At 38.0% G+C, this 17,209-nt stretch overlaps 1 protein-coding gene across 2 annotated transcripts; it reads left to right on the top strand.

Annotated features, from left to right (window-relative positions):
• The first annotated feature begins 4,256 nt into the window (after positions 1–4,256).
• On the top strand, positions 4,257–16,994 carry LOC117339878 (monocarboxylate transporter 3-like). 2 transcript variants are annotated; one of them, XM_033901588.1, is made up of 6 exons: positions 4,257–4,358; positions 8,572–8,799; positions 10,386–10,529; positions 13,334–14,125; positions 14,690–14,740; positions 15,652–16,994. In XM_033901588.1, exons 2-6 carry the CDS (start codon positions 8,607–8,609, stop codon positions 15,801–15,803), a joined length of 1,332 nt encoding a protein of 443 aa, XP_033757479.1. In that variant the 5' UTR covers positions 4,257–4,358; positions 8,572–8,606; the 3' UTR covers positions 15,804–16,994. The 2 variants fall into 2 exon arrangements, with proteins under 2 accessions (XP_033757479.1, XP_033757480.1); XM_033901589.1 differs by lacking the exon at positions 10,386–10,529.
• Positions 16,995–17,209: the final 215 nt, after the last annotated feature.

Below are 17,209 nucleotides of genomic sequence, written 5' to 3'. Positions count from 1 at the left end.
ACAGGTCTAACGTCTTTTGGCTGAATCTAATAGCGTCATCACAAAATGATTGTTCTTCGGATCCACAAAACCACGTATATTGTGCGCCCACTTAATGGTTGATAATGCGGCCTGAATTACACTCACGGATTTTTTTTTCTTCAATAAGCTTAGTCAAATATAAGGCGACGTGTATCGGCTCACCTGGTAGCAATAAACTGCCATTACTGCCATTACCCCTTTTTAATTGTTGGGCATCTTATAATCTCGTATCCTTGACAAAATACAGATAATTGCCATGCTTACTAACGTCTGGCCAAAATGGCGCAGATTCCCACTTCGGAATCACTAAGGTGCCCTCAGCTCTATCCTAAATGATCTTTCTTACTGTCTTGCAAATAAGCCTAGGGGGAGGAACCCACCAGTTAACTACTTTCCCCCATGCTTGCTTAAATGCGTCTACACCGCTCGTACCTGGCATCCCCCATTTTGAGTTGAATACCCTGCATTTAGTATTAAAATTACTTGCAAATCTGTCAACACAATGCTCGCCCCAAACTTCACTTAATTCTTTATAAACGTAATCTTTGACTCTCAAGTCATCGCTATCTATGCACCTGCTTAAAAGATCTGCTCTTTTATTTTTATTACTACAAATCCTAACTGAATCCATACTAATCTCATTTTTCAGACACACCTCATGTATGTTCACTGCTATTTCCTGCAATTCTGCATTCTTACTTTTCTAAAATAGATTTCTATTATCGGTGTACCACTGTACACTCTGTCCTTCCAGACATGTTTCTGATGACTGCAACTCTCTATTAACAGTCTCTAACTCACCTGCCCTACAGGTAGGGCGTAAGAATTGTCCCTGCCGCCCCATTGCATGATCGTAAGAGGCGACTAAATTTAGGTTGGTATATTTTCTCTTCTTTCTTAACAACTTTCGTCTTCCTAATGTCTCCCTTGACAGTACCTCACTTTTGACCTATAGTTGAGGGTTCGCCCCTGTGAGGAAGGCTGGGAGTTCTCTTCCCTGGCCAAGACATACCAGAGTCTTTAAAAATGGTAGTTGCTACTCCTGCTTAGCGCTCGGTATACAAGGAGTGGGACGACTGGTTGGCCCGTTGTCAGTATAATGTGACCGAGTGGGGTGTCCTGCTGGGTGTCTTCGGCAGTATGCTTCAGTGAGGTAGCACTATAAATCGGCAAAAGTTCCGGCCTATCACAAGGAGACATAACACGAACATACCGCAGCCTCCCAAAACACACATACGCACTCAACACACGCATGCCTGTCGCACGCACGGGAGGCCGTCCTTAAATGACCTTATCTAATGACCTTAGCTGTTAATAGGACGTTAAACAAAATAAACCAAACCAAATGTTAGCATTACCAGCATTGGATGACAGCTTGATGGTTGACCCTGACTGACCCACTGAGCTGATGGGCGGGACCAAAATGGATCAATTACATTAACTTAATATTTCAAAACTCAGGGCCATGGACCTCTTGTTTATATTCCTCAATACTCGGATTGATTTTAACCAATTTAAACTCCTTGAAACATGTCAAAGGGACAAGACGTATCAATTTATATAATACAGATTAATTTCGTGCAAAATTGCCATTCAATTAAAACTATAAAGCACACGCACAATAAGCATGAAAGTCACTATGGAAACACAACTGTGACTTCATAGATTAAAGACATATTATTGTCACGCTAGAGTCTCTGTAGTGACAAGTGTGTTTTACGACAATCATCTTGATATAGCAGAGAATTATGAAAAATACATCTGTAGCCTTGTTCCTAAAATTGTATGTCAAATGTAAACTTACACTTTTAATTTCATAGACGTACGCTGTTAATAGGACGTTAAACAAAATAAACCAAACCAAATAAACTCTTCTAAGGTTCATATCACATGCACACTTGTGGAAACTCGTCTTTATGTAATAGCTGCTCAATTGTCAGATGACCGTTAAGGGTAATGGCTCTTGTTTAATTCATTGTAAAGGGGATCTTAATCTTATAATCGTACATTTTACATGCAAATGAGCAAGCGGAGTATTGGAAGTAAATGCACTCGGTAATACTGCAAAACGGTGCAAGAATTCAAGATTTTGCAAATCTTTATATTTTGATTCAATTTTTAGCTCACCTGGACCGAAGGTCCGGTGAGCTTATGCCATGGTGCGGCGTCCGTCGTCTGTCGTCCGGCGTCCGTCGTCCGTCAACATTTGCTTCAAATCACTACTAGTCAAAAAGTTCTTATTGGATTTTGACCAAATTTGGTTAGAAACATCATTGGCAGAAGGGGATCAGATTTTGCATAAATGGTGACTCTGACCCCCAAGGGGCCTGAGGGGCGGGGCCCAATAGGGGAAATTGAGGCAATTCCTTTAAATCGCTACTAGTCATAAAGTTATGAATGGATTTGAACCCAATTTGGTCAGAAACATCCTTTGGGGAAGGGGAACAGATTTTGCATAAATGGTGACTCTGACCCCTAAAGGGCCAAAGGGGCGGGGCCTAATGGGGAAATAGAGGTAATTCCTTCAAATCGCTACTAGTCATAAAGTTATGAATGGATTTGAACCCAATTTGGTAAGAAACATTCGTGGTGGAAGGGGAACAGATTTTGCATAAATGGTGACTCTGACCCCCGAGGGGCCTGAGGGGTGGGGCCCCATATGGGAAATAGAGGTAATTCCTTTAAATCACTACTAGTCATAAATTTATGAATGCATCTTCATTATTTCTTTAAAGCAGTTGGGATACACACGCTATAACCATATATAGCATTGTTTGAGGTTAACAAACAAAAGGAATTGAACATGAACATTATTTTGACATTTGGTCAAATCCAACCAGGTGAGCGATACAGGCCCCATGGGCCTCTTGTTACAAAACGTGTTTTACTGAATGTCTGTAAATAAAAAAATTACGCTTGTTGTAAGCAAAATAAAAATAATAATGAATCATAATAATAAAGTTTCACCAAAAAAAGCATGATGCATACAGTAGGCTTGAAATCGTCAGAACATTTCACCTTTTTTTAAAGATTTTTTTTTTGTCCACAATGTAATACGAATTACTCTATTTTCCACAATTTTAGGGGTTTGGAGATAGGGTAAATTACATGCAAACAGGCCACGTCACTAATTACATGTAAACAGGCCACGTCACTATCGTATCCTTTTGTAAATACTTGATATATTTGTTTACCTAGAACTCATAACCTCTGAGGTGCGTAACTTAAGAAGCAAAGCTTCGTAGGACAGACATTTAATGTAACAGTCTTAGTAAAATTCGTTCAAGGTTTTGTCATTGTATCTTTCCTCTCCTGTTACATTTTGCACCAACTAAATACCTACGAAATGTGCTACGAGGTCTCGTGTGTGTCGTTGAAGACTTTGTTGAAGGAGGGGGGAACAAAGCAAAACTGTAAGTAGACAGCACGCCGGTGCAATTTTTTGGTTTTATATTGTTTAACGTTGTTTAACGTCTTCGCAGCTAAGGCCATTCAAAGATGGCATTTTCTATATGGGAAATCTATGCGTTTGGCCACTGCATGTGTTTTTGGAGACTGGCATATTCGTGTGTCTCGGTGGTCAGGTAGCTCAAATGGTTAAAGCGACAGTCTGGAGGTTTCTGGTTCGAGTACCAGTCTGGTCGTAGCATTTTTCCTGTCCTGTTACACTAACACCCAGACCCAGCAATATTACACTAGAGACCATTAAGGATCGAATTCGTCTTCAGCTATTGAGTTTTGTAGTAAAGAGCAATTGCATGTAGATAATCAAATATATTGAAAAAGAGAATATCCAACATAGTAGTTTTCAAGGAACGTTATGAAATGCGTCAGGGTATTTGTTCACAGTCTGCGCACACTATCATATGTGAAATAGGTAATGTAGTTTCAGATCAATAACAAGGCTACATAATAAATTAACTGACGCAAGCTAGGTACACATATACATCCCCGGACGTTCAGTGAATAGAGTTATGAGGCGAGACGGCTTATATATGTTAAATAGACTACAACACTTTAAATTGTGACACAGGTATATCGATATATACTTTAAGAACTCCAATTAACCAATTGGTTGCATAGACTCAACGATATCACTGAGCGCTTTTGTACTACATAGTTATTTCTTATACCATGTGAGTGCCTTTCAGTGGCTATAAAGTAAACTCGATGCAAGCATTCCTGCATATATTTAAATGGATCAGATATCCTGTTCAGTGGCTGTATATATATATATATATATTTGATTTAAACGACCAAGTGCTAAACTACCCGTGGCCGATCTCAGGCAGATGTGTGCGAGATCTTGATTCTATGGATATATAAGAAAAGGGAAAGTAAGTTTGACTTGTGACAGATAGATAACCTGTTCATACCTATCTATTTATTATTGTCCGCAGCAAATGAATTCCATACACTGTATAACTGTGTATATATGTAATGGTTCATTCAATCTAATTAAGATATAGATGGTCATTCTAGAATGACCATCTAGATTTCCACTTTATTAGTATGTAATAGTTCATCCACTATAGTAACTGTGTCACGATCGCATGTGGGTATAGGGTTGTATATGTATGTCTTTACGTTGTTTTGTGTGTAATCGTGTGCGCGTATTTGTATGGCACGAATGGAAGTACGGTCAGCGCGGAAGTGCACGTGCGAATGGTCAGTTAGCGTCACTACAGGTGAGTAATGGCTGTAGTGTAACCACCTGTAGTCAGAATTCTTTTGATCATGGATACAGGCACGGAATACAGACTGTGGTGAGTAACTAACGTTATTTCTTTCTGTTTATTTCACTAATTGCTATCTTAGAATGTCTTGTATTCCGGATAAATGTATTTCTAGTATATATCTTGGTGTACGGTCCAATCATGCGTGGCGGTGATTAGTAATAATACGTCTATATAGGTGTTGCTGATCTGATAGCTTATAAATGTTTATGTTGTGATAGTTATGTTATGACATTTATTATAGGTTATTTGCAGTTGTTGTATTGATATGTCCGTAAATATTGGTATGAATGTCCATCTATAGGTAAAGTAGGTCAGTGAGTTTTACCTGTGTACAAATGTATGGAAGCCCATACGGGCTATATATGAATCATAGTGTATATTGTGGTAGCGTTAGAAATGGACCGGCACGTGATTCTATTAGTGTTTTATGTTAATATTTAATAATATTTAGGTTTATGATAGCAAGTATTTAGGGTATATAATATAATATTATATTATTGGAATATCATTTTAGGAAATATGTTGTTAATTAGCATGAGTGTTTGGTGTGAAATTGTCACGTGTGTTATTGTGTGTTTTTAAGCTTTCCATGACGGAGTGAAGTTCCTTGGACAACAGGACACCGGAACAATTACCACGACTTCGGCATCAGAACCGGTAGAAAACTCCGGTCAGCCTCAGGAGGTCTGATGTGATAAACAGACGGGTCAAGGAGCCAAGGATGATAAGGAATGGTGGTCCGTACTACGGTCACTAGATCATGAAGCGGTGACGTCTAACGCTGTTGACGGTATGACGTTATAGCCAGCTAGCTCTCATTGAGTAGTTGCTACATACTTTATCTGCGCGAAAGTATTGTTGAGACTTATAGTGAGTCATCCCAGTGGGAGGTGCGTGACATACGCGGGATATACCTGAACTGCGGTTCAGTTACTCATGTGTTTCTGAAGTCCATTGAGTGGAGAACTTGTGCCTTTAATGTGTACTTGTACCGGTATTGTGCTGTTCTGTGTCGACGACTCCGTGACTTTAACCGTAATTGAATGTCAGAGTGTGCAAGGGGTGTGAATATGCGTTTGTGTGAATATATCTATTTGCTTTTGTACATAATAGTTAATAAATATCGTTTGGTATAATCTCTTTTATTGTCTTCAATTCCAAAAACCAACTCGAACGCTTGTCCTACGTTACAAACTGTGTATATACGGTATGCATAGTTCGGCTACCTTATCAAATGTGTATATATAGGGATTGAATAGGTTTCTTTTTTTAATTTTCATTGCGGCTATGAATAACAGACGCTATCTACATGTGAATAGATGGCAAAGCAAGCACTATTTACAGAAACGTAATGGGGCCTTTTTTCTGGTGTATAGATATTTAGCCAGTGCATTGTGTGGAAAATCAGTACGTGAAACGATGTTTTTATAGTGTATTCAGTGTTTCATAGTTAAATGTTTAAGGACGGCGTCCCCTGTATGTTTTGGGAGACTGTTGTAAGTTCATGTTTGCCTTTCCGTGATAGCGCGGAACTGATGCCGACTTTATAGTGCTACCTTACTGAAGCATACTGCCGAAGACACCCTATCCAGTCACATTATACGGAAAACGGGCGAACAAGTCGTCCCTCTCCAAATATGCTGAGCGCCAAGCAGAGGAAGCAGCTACCATGGCACGTTTCTCTTCACTGAACACATGATGGCAAAACACGAACGCAAATATCACATCTTCCGTTAGCACGCCGAAATGACAAAAAATAAGAACAGGAAAGGGAAAGGGGAAAAAATACAAAGAATATGAAAAAATCCCAAGTTTAAAATACCCAAAAATGACGCATGTAATATTAAACGTTTCGATTAACTGACCCTAAACGTTATAAAGCCAATCAGTAAAATTAAACTCAAAGCCCTAAGCTTTTTTTTGACAAACAACCTGTTGTTAACATTTCACCTACCTCCCTGCGAAAAAAAAGAAAAACAGGCAAGAAGTTAAATGAACGTTAAAAGTGTACTGCGCATCCTGCTAGGCGACTTGAGAAAATTTTCAAGCGGCTATCGCTAGCCCAACACACTTAACTTGACTTACTAAAAACACGGCCGCCCTTGCCTCACGAGGCAAACTATTCCCGCTTCTACTGCGAACCGCGGGAATGTTAGAGTCTTGGCAAGGGAACAGAACATAAAGCCTTCCTCACCCTCAATTAAGTACAAAAAGAGGCATTGTCTAGGGAGACATCAGAAGGAAATAGTTGTTAAGAAACAAGTGAAAATAAAGTAGTCTCTTACGGTCATGCAATGAGGGTGGCAGGTACAATTCAAAAATAAAAAAAAAAAAACAAAAAAAACTGAGCTCGCACATTTGGCAAAGGTTATTAAGATGCAGCTATATAAATGACATCGTACGTTTTATCATTTCAATTTCGGAGGCATGGGTAATGCGGTCGTCAAGGGGAAAAGTTTGCATGTAGCTGTTTGTTGAAAAAACAGTTATGATTTTGCATCAAGCCCGAACTCGCACATGATATTGCTGGTAGACTGCACTGGTTTTAAGCTGGTGTGATAGCTTGCATTATTTCAGACAATGCTTGACATGACATTCACAATGGCCAACAAATGGCTGTTAATAGGACGTTAAACAAAATAAACCAAACCAAACCAAACCAACAAATGGCGGAAAATGAGTAATTAAATGTTTATATATATATAATGCTGGCTCTTAATTTGTCAAATTTTAAAAAAGTTCTTGCGATTCCGTCCGAAATATGACACACAATGCTACATTAAGGGGAATAAAACATCATCTACATTTTTAGATGTTTTTAGGTGGGTTTGGCATTGCTTCTTACATTAATCTCGCGGTCGTATTCATACCCCGAACGAAACCTAGGTGTACATATGCCAGAGCGACGTAAATGTAAATGGATGTATGTATAAAATCATTCTCTGTATAAGAATTGAATAATTAATCAAAGTCGATCCGGTAGCCACTATAAATAAATTGGTATATTTGATATTATTGGTATATATGATATTAAACTAGTGGGCTATCTGTCGATTTCCAAGTGTAAACTTCTACAAATTACGTTATGCCCATGTTGTCACCTGATATATAAATGAAGCGGAAGAGGCATGGTGGAATATCCCAGTGCGGTTGCACAGCGGCAGAATTTTGTGGATATTCCACTACTGAATGATTTTGGTTTGGTTTGGTTTTATCTGTTTAACGGCCTATCAACAGCTTAGGTCATTTAAGGACGGCCTCCTGTGCGTGCGAAATGCATACCACTGAATGTTCATAGCAAATCAAAATATTGAAGGGAAGTTTGCATGATTAATTAGAAAATGTGTTGATAGCATTATGTGAATTGCTTCCGTTTTTAATAGATGTGTTCCCTACTCGCTTTGTAATAACTAAAATATAACTGAATTTATAAAACTAAAAATGTACCTGTTCGTTCATTATTTGATACTGTTACAACACTGGTATTGTGCTATCCCGGTACACACTTGCTGGAATGAACTGTTCATACTTTATGATATATTTTTTTCTGTTTGGAGAGTAAAGGTATATTGTTTCCGATACATCAATAAATAATTCATAGAAACACATTGAGCAGACGATACCCATGGCTACCCAAGTAAAGAGTAATAGGCGTGGAAACTCCTATAACTTCATATTTAAATATTATGTGGTTGGGTTATTACCTTCCAGCAGCAGACGGTGTGATACCAGCTGACGTCATGGGTCGATGCAAGTCAGTAAGTTTTTACATCAATGTCAAGGTGATTTTACATATATGATTTGATTTCAGCGATATACAAGTCAGACGGGGAATATTTTGATGTCATGATTCTGACACGACCGGACAGAAATTGGTCATGGGTTGTCATGGTAGCATCCTTCGTTATACATGGTCTGAATGGCAGCATACTCTATGGAGCAGGCATCATTCAAATCGCGCTCCTCGAAAGATTCAACGAGAGTGTGTCGCTGACGTCATGGGCTGGTGGGATATTCATTTTCTTCATGTCGTCTGCAGGTATGTTTACTATATACCATAACTGTGATGTCATATTATATACAGATTAAACTCTATTATGGCTTACAAGATTAAATTTTCTTTCACAAGAAAAGATGCCAACATTTCCTTCCATATTTGTGTACATATTTTTATTGTTTTCATTATATAATTGTAACAGGCGAGGTACACCTGTCTAGTCGTGAAGTATAGTACCCAGGTTCTGTACTCGAGGTTCCGTTGTGTATAAGTAATATATAGGCTATAAGTGGAATAAGCAAGAAAGGCAGATAAACATTCAATAACACATTTATTATACCCCGTGGACATTTGACGAGTTTATACATAAGCAAATACAAACAATAATACCTAGAAATATACGTACCCTTACTACCCTATCACCTAATATATAACCCTGTCCTACTCAGTAGCTACTTATAACTTCGCCTACCGGTATACAGATGTGTGTGTAATAAACCACCCCATCCCGGTTCCACAGAATATGTGACTACAATGTTAATAATATAAAGTACCCTACACTACTACATCACAGTTCGAGTTAGAGAGAGAGAAGAAGCTAAAGAATGAGCTGACCTGCGACTAAACGCACCCGTCTGGCTATCGAAATACACGTGCAGACGCTATTTATACTCTAGCCAACAATACACAATTACTAACCAATGAGAGCTAAGGTTACATAACGATTACGGAAGAATAGATTAGCGGAAGTAGATAGACTTCCGGTATATAACTAACGACGCTAAGTGAAACACGAGGTATGTTCTAATATATATAACATACACTATTCATTCCTGCTTCATAATAAAGCTTCTGACTGGTTCAACCATTGTCAATATAGTGTAAATGGGAAGGGGGGGGGGGGGGGGGGGGGGGGGGGGGGGGGGGGGGGTCTGGTTGGGTGTCTTTGACAGCATGCTCCAAGGAAGTAGAACTATAAGGTCGCCTTTTTTTACTACACACACATACGCACTCACCACACGCATGCATGTCGCACGCACGGGAGGACATCCTTAAATGACCTTAGCTGTTAATAGGACGTTAAACAAAATAAACCAAACCAAATTTTACTACACAAACATTGCCCTGCAGGTAGGGCGTAAGAATTGTGTCTGCTGTCCCATTGCATGATCATAAGAGGCGACTTAATTTGGGATATTATCTTTTCTCTTCTTTCTTAACAGTTTTCTTCTTCCTAATGTCTCCCTTGACAATGCCTCACTTTTGGCCTTTAGTTGAGCGTTCGCCGCTGTGAGGAAGGCTTTGGGTTCTGTCAGTGACAGCAATCAAGCACTAAAACAGAGGAAATAATATCAAGTTATGCACTTGTTATATGCGCCATTTTGAATTCGCTGTGTGGAAATGGCCAGCCGATGGTAAGTGTCCTGCCTCTTGTACAGAGCATTATTGGAGGCTAGGAACCAGGCTACATCTATTTCGCGCTATCACAAGGAGGCAAACATTAACATACCACAGCCTCCCAAACCACACACTATCACCACACGCATACATCTGGCACCCAGGGAAGTCCATCAGTAAATGACAGTAACTGTCCAGAAGTTGGCATTTTCTGTTATTAATTCTTTCAGGTTTGTTTGGAAGCTGGATTATCAATAGATGGGGATGTCGTACATCATTTCTCATTGGATCATTGATTATGACATTAGGGCTGATTGCAAGTGTGTTTGTGACGTCTCTGGAACTCATATTTCTGGTATATGGCGTTGTTGGAGGTAAACTTCTTAAAATGCACTATTTGTAACCCATGAAATATGTAACATGTCATAGACGCCTAATTTGGGTCCTAAAACGGGATAAGCCATACTATGTGAATACGATAGGAAAATAAGGCAAATGACTATGACGTTACGCGTGATGTTGGTGACACATGCTTCAAAGTACGTTTGCCGCCCTCTACATGTAGATAGGGCGTAGGAACCCCCATTGCATGATCGTAAGATGCGATTAAATTTGGGATATCGTTTTATTTCTTTCAAGTGAATTGATTGTTCCTTATATTTGCCTTGCCACTGCCTCACTTTTGGCCTTGAATAGAGCGTTCACCCCTCAGAGGAAGGATTTGGATCCTGTTCCCTTGCTGAGACATACCAGATTCCGTAAAAATGGTACATTCATGTAGTTTCTATTCCTGTATAGCGCTCAGCATTTTTCGAGTGGTACGCGTGGTTTGCCCGTTGTCGGTATAATGTGACCGGGTAGGGTGTTCTGCGGATTGTTTTCGGCATTATGCTTCAGTTAGGTAACACTATAAAGTCGGTATCAGTTCCTCGCAATCACAAGGGGACAAAATTCGAACATACTGCAACCTACCAAATCATGCATACACCACTCGTATGGATCTTGCACAAATCGGAGACCATCCTTAAATAACTCTAGCGGTTGATAGGACAATGAACAATATAAAACAAACTCCAAAGGTCTACATGTTTCATAGTGTATGATATATCAAAGGAAAGGTTTTTTTTCATATATTTTCTATGGATACTAGTTATGAAGAGTATATTACAACATAATTTACTTGTATTGACATTTGGAACCTCAAAAATGTATAAAAGAAAAAACAAAATAATCGAAAATATATAAAAGAAAAAACAACGTTTGTAGTGCGTTATATAGACGGGAACGACCATTACAAAGAAATATATACTACAGAAGCACATAAAGATGAAAAAGTGTCCTTACTTAGCGGAAATGAGACAACTGGAAAAAATCCAAACAAAATGTCTTACAGTATCGACTAGTAAATATACATAAGTCTTACTGGCCATATTCTGGAGGATAACAACACCCCCTCCCCTCAAAATAATTCCAGGGAAACCAAATAAATATAATTATAATTTCTTAAGAGTTGCAATTTCGAAAATATTGATTTTCAGTTTGAATGTATCATGTCATTATCAGACGTATGTGGTTCCACCACTACTCGTCATATTTGACCTTTGGCAAGACACTTTATACCAACTAATCTGTAGAGCATGCAGCGAATCATTGAATGATGTAGTCACAAGCAACTTCAGCGATACAAGCGTAAAAGCGATCCTGGCTATGTATGGACTTCACAATAAAAAACATGCCTAACATGTAGATTAATGTAGCGGTATAGACGGTGTGTTCACGTTTTTTGTTAGGCTGCTAGATGTCTTATTTACATGTATGTAGCAAATGCTTAATACAAGAGTGATAAATTCTGTCAAAAATTATCTTTTTCATCGATCGTAGATGACGTTAAGTCCCAAATTTAATATTTTACCACCATTTTTATTATGAAACCTCAATGCACATGCGCTATCCAAGGACGGAATTGTCGGAAATTAAAACAAAAATCCGTACTAAAGTCAAAACCGTTAGTTGCAACATCGTCCATGCGTCAAATCACCATATGTGGTTAGCAAAATATATCGATCCAAATTTTTACCAGAGAGAAAACTGTACAGTGTACATTGTGACAAAAAATAAGAGGAAATTTGAACATGTATCGGGCTGTAAGGAACTATCGTTTTCATCGACATGGATTATTTTGTACTTTAAATATGGAATATTATATTTGTTTATATATCTAAACATAGAGTTTAGGAAGTAAAATAATAGTCCTGTGGTCGACAGAGATACTTCTTGGTATCAACAATGCCATAACGTTATCATGTGAAGTTACGGCACCAATTTTGCGCCATCACAAGGAGACAACACAGACATACCACAACCTCCCAGAACGTACTCGCATACACTGCACGCATGCATCTCATACAGACCGTCCTTAAATGACCTTAGCTGTTCATAGGACGTTAAATACTTAACAATCGTATGAGGCGACTAATTATGGGATTCCTTATGTCTTCCTTCTAAACATTGTATTAATGTCTACCTCGTCACTGTCTGTTTTTGCCATAAGTTGAACGTTAGCCCCCGTTAGGCAGGCTTTTGGTTATGATCGATGTCAGAGATATTCGAGTCTCTAAACCCTTGTATAATATTACCGGATGGGATATCTTCCTGGGTGTCTTTAGTAAGGTAGCACTAAAAAGTCGCCATCAGTTCTGTGCTATCAAAAGGAGACAAACACCAACATACCGCAGCCTTTCTAATACTAAATATATAATTACCGTATACATGCATCTCGCACGCAAGGATGTTATCCTAAATGACCACAGTTATTGATAGGATGTTATACAACGCAAATCACTAAACCATGTCTCGACCAGATGACAGAATCCAAAGCCTTCCTTACAACGGCAAACGCTGAACTAAAGGTGTAAGGGTGACATTAGGAAGACGTAATTGTTAAATGAATTGATCCAACATGTTTTAAAATCTTGTTCATCCCATCTCGCATTATTCTGCAATTGAATGATGCTTTAACGTCATAATTTCTTGCCAAAAAACTAAAATATTAAGTATTCTCGTTTACATTATATAACCCAAAACTGTTATCAAACAATGTAAAACTTAATAATTTCCCCTCATTTTCTTTTATCAGGTACCGGTTCTGGTATAATTTCCCCTCATTTTCTTTTATCAGGTACCGGTTCTGGTATAATTTTCACTACAGGAGTCGTTGTTGTCGGACTTAATTTCGAGAAAAAGCGAAGCTTAGCAACAGGATTCGCGTCATGTGGGGCAGGTGTCGGAGTTTTCATCCTATCACCAGTAATCCAACTGGCCAAGGAAGAATATGGAAACCAAGGATTTTTCTTTATCATGGCAGGAATTGCTCTCAACATGTTTGTATTCGGATCATTGTGCTTCCCCTCTTATCTCGAGTATAATCAAGAAGAAATAAACTTGTCCGATACAAATCTGTCCGTTTCGTTACTAAGCTTATCCACAAAGAAAGTCATTCGGGAAAGAGTTCAAGTGTTTGCCAATATACCGTTTATTTTGATATGTTTAAGTCTCTTTTCAAGTCACATAGGCATCTATTTGATGTATGTGCATCTACCAAACTTTTCAATATCTACGGGAACTCCAGCTTTCCAAGCTTCCTTTTTGATGTCTGTTACTGGTATAATGAACTGTATATCCAGATTTCTGATAGGTCTTGTCGGCAATTCAGAAAATATATCTAATTCAATTTTATATTTCGGAACGTTCGCTTTACTAGGATTATCAACTATGCTATTTCCATATTATGGTGCGAGCTATACTGGACAATCTATCTATGCTGCATTTCTAGGATCATATTCCGGATGTTGTTATGTTTTACTGAACACCATTACACCAAACCTAGTTGGAGTGAACAATTTAGCTACAGCTTTTGGAATCGAGATGGTATTCACTGGAGTAGGGACACTTATAGGACCACCACTAGCTGGTAGGTTAGATTTACTTCTGTAACATTTAAAATTAGAGCAATATGGTTTGTAAGTCAAATTTATCTATCTGTTGATTGATATGTATTATTTCTACAGGTCCATACACTTTTACGTACAAACTTGATAGGTTTTCTAATAATGTTATAAAGTTGTTTCCCCAAGACCCCCCCACCTCCCCCGAGAGGAATTTCCATTCGACTATTTTGACCAGTTATTATATTTATTTATTTCTTGTATTTGAATCTTATCCGGAGTTCTACTTCAGTTTTCTACCGATTTCTTTAAAACTTGATAAAATTTATAGTCATGATATCAGGTTGTGTTGAATTGAATTGGAGCCAAACCCATGGTTACTAGTATTCTGCAAACTGTAAGAAAATTAGACTTTGTGGTGAAAGGTGAGGGTTAAAGCATGCCAGATATACCACTTATATAATATAAATCTTACCTTAATGCAACAACTATATGAAATTATACAGTTGATATTGTTCCACTCTATATTGATTTTTGTGTACTGATTATTGAATGGATTAACTTTATTAAGTTCATTTCATATCTCCTAGGATTTATACTGGATTATGGAGGCACGTACGAGGCGTCTTTTACCGTAGCAGGTATGTTTTATGCTTTGTTGTGGTATCTCCCTATATATCTTTGCTATTTCAAACCCATAAGCAAACATTAAGATTCTTTTCTTATTATTCATACATTATGCGTTTGAAAATACATATTTAAATTGCATCTCCCTGTGTGTCATAATAGAAGGCTCAATGTGGTTCCCCGGCAGTATCAGAATGGTTTCTCCGATGTCTTGTGTAGTGGCCATGACATATGAGACCCCTTGAATACAAGAGGCCCAGAGGCTTTATGCTATTGCATGTAGGTAGTGATGAAACGTGGTTCACTGCAAAATCAGGTTGAACCTTCTCCGTTCTTTCTTATCTTTGTGTTTTTTCCATTGCAATTGTCATCATACGGCCCTAGATGAGTGGTCCTCTATGACCAGGTCTTTGATAGAAGTTCAATCCACGTAAGAAATTATCATGTATGTTCATAAACAGATTCTAAGCAATTTCTTATTTCATTTTGCATTAAATTGGATTAATAGTTGCACTACAATTTATAACCAGAAAAAATGTTTGTTTATTCTGCTGCAAAATAATTTCAATAAAACTTCATAATGTATTATTTATATTTCAAAACGCTATAAAAGGTCATTATGGCCCAATTCGGGCCAGAGTGTAGAATCCCGAGAGGGTAAATATAGCATATTCTTTGAAATACTGTACGTAGAGAATTTTTCATTCATCACGGCAATATCCGGATGAGGGATACAGGCCCTGTGGACATTATTGCAACCCTTGATTATGTATCATTTATACTAAGTCGGTGGTAGCATTTGCCCTATCGTTCGGAATAATGTGCCAGTACATTACTCAGGTCAAGTCGGGTAGAATGCATTATAATAAACAATGCACTGCTTACATTATTTCTCTATTTTTGAAATTTTATCTTTTTTTTTCAGGTTCATCAGCAGTAATAGCCGCTGTCTTAGGATTAGCATCGGAAGTGTTTCGAAAACTGAATCATACTGGTGACAAAAATATTAACCCAGAAACCGATAAGCTTTTCAAAGATCACAACAGTACCACAAATGACAATGTAACGGAAACGTGAAACTCTGACAACAACCAGAAACAACTCAGTATGGCCCGATTGTGTGGCAGTATGTGCCAATAGTACTTGAGTTGGCCATATCGCTGAGATTGACATTTGAGATAAGGGCTTAAAAATAATCAAACGAAAGGCAAGTATACATTATCAACATTCACCTCCAAATTGCTAAATTTTATTTGACATAAATTTCCTGGGGCGTAGTAACAGATCAATTTTGCGTATGTCTTATCAAAACTTTCATCATTGAAAAGATGCAAAATTTGATCTTGACATTTGATCCAGTGACCGTGCCTTCTGATATCATGATCATGACATTTGGTCACTTGAATTCTTGTTCATTTCCGCTCTAAAATATTTACCAATGATAATTATTTGACCTTTGATCCAGGAACCTTGCCCTTACGCCAGTCGACTCCTTACTTGATTCTGACCAGTATTGCTTCATAATGTCATAATGAAATGTCCATTGTGAAAAGATACAAAATTTGACCTTTACCTTAGACTCGATGACCTTGAAGTCGGAAATATCACTCCTTTTTATATTCACCTTACTTTGCTTCATACTACCTTACCAGAAGAAGTTTCGGCCTATCACAAGGAGACTTAACATGAACATACCGCAGCCTCCCAAAACACGCATACGCACTCACCACACGCATGCATGTTGCACGCACGGGAAGGCCGTCCTTAAATGACCTTAGTTGTTAATAGGACGTTTAAACAAAATAAAACAACCAAAAAACTTACCAGAAGATGTGAATTTGACCTAATCTTTGACCCATTAACTTTGACCTTTGATCCATTGACATTTTGAGAGTTGACTGCTTGTTTAATTCCTACCAACAGTGCTGCATGTCATAACGAAATGTTCATCAATGGAAAAATAAAAAAAATGACTTTGCATCAAATTACCTAGAATAATAACTTCGGTGAATATTTTTCCGATCTGAACTAATTTCATGTGAATCGGCCAATGAGTACTGGAGTTTTCAGCCGGGGAACACAATTTGTTGACTTTCAAAGTGTTTACCATATAATCTCCCTAATTACTAGTTGGCGAAAGGTATTTAAGGCTGTCTGCATAACTATACTATACCTGTATATTTACTCTACCATAAAGAATACTCTAAAATATGTCATATTCATATCACTTCTTTTTGTTAATAAAATACTAAATAAAAATCATGTATATTTAATGAGTATGTTGGTTATTGTAAGCGAGTAGCTATACATTTATATAACGGTCTACATGTGAATATATACATTCATCTGACATAACATACCGCAGCATTCATCTGACATAACATACCGCAGCCTCCCAAACTACACCACTCACCACACGCATGCATCTCGCAAACAAGAGAGGTCGTCCAACAAACTGGTCGGTTTCGTATTGTTTAACATCT

This window comes from Pecten maximus, chromosome 12 (genome assembly GCF_902652985.1).
Source record: "Pecten maximus chromosome 12, xPecMax1.1, whole genome shotgun sequence".
NCBI classification, from domain to species: Eukaryota; Metazoa; Mollusca; class Bivalvia; order Pectinida; family Pectinidae; genus Pecten; species Pecten maximus.
This window is presented reverse-complemented; position numbering and strand designations above follow the sequence as displayed.

What these genes read in the sequence shown, in the direction of transcription:
- LOC117339878 (XM_033901588.1), top strand. Translation starts at nt 8,607, where the DNA reads ATGATTCTGACACGACCGGACAGAAATTGGTCATGGGTTGTCATGGTA. An exon ending in GGTATATGGCGTTGTTGGAG is followed by an intron (nt 10,530 to 13,333) that starts GTAAACTTCTTA and finishes TTCTTTTATCAG; the next exon opens with GTACCGGTTCTGGTATAATT. An exon ending in TATAGGACCACCACTAGCTG is followed by an intron (nt 14,126 to 14,689) that starts GTAGGTTAGATT and finishes CATATCTCCTAG; the next exon opens with GATTTATACTGGATTATGGA.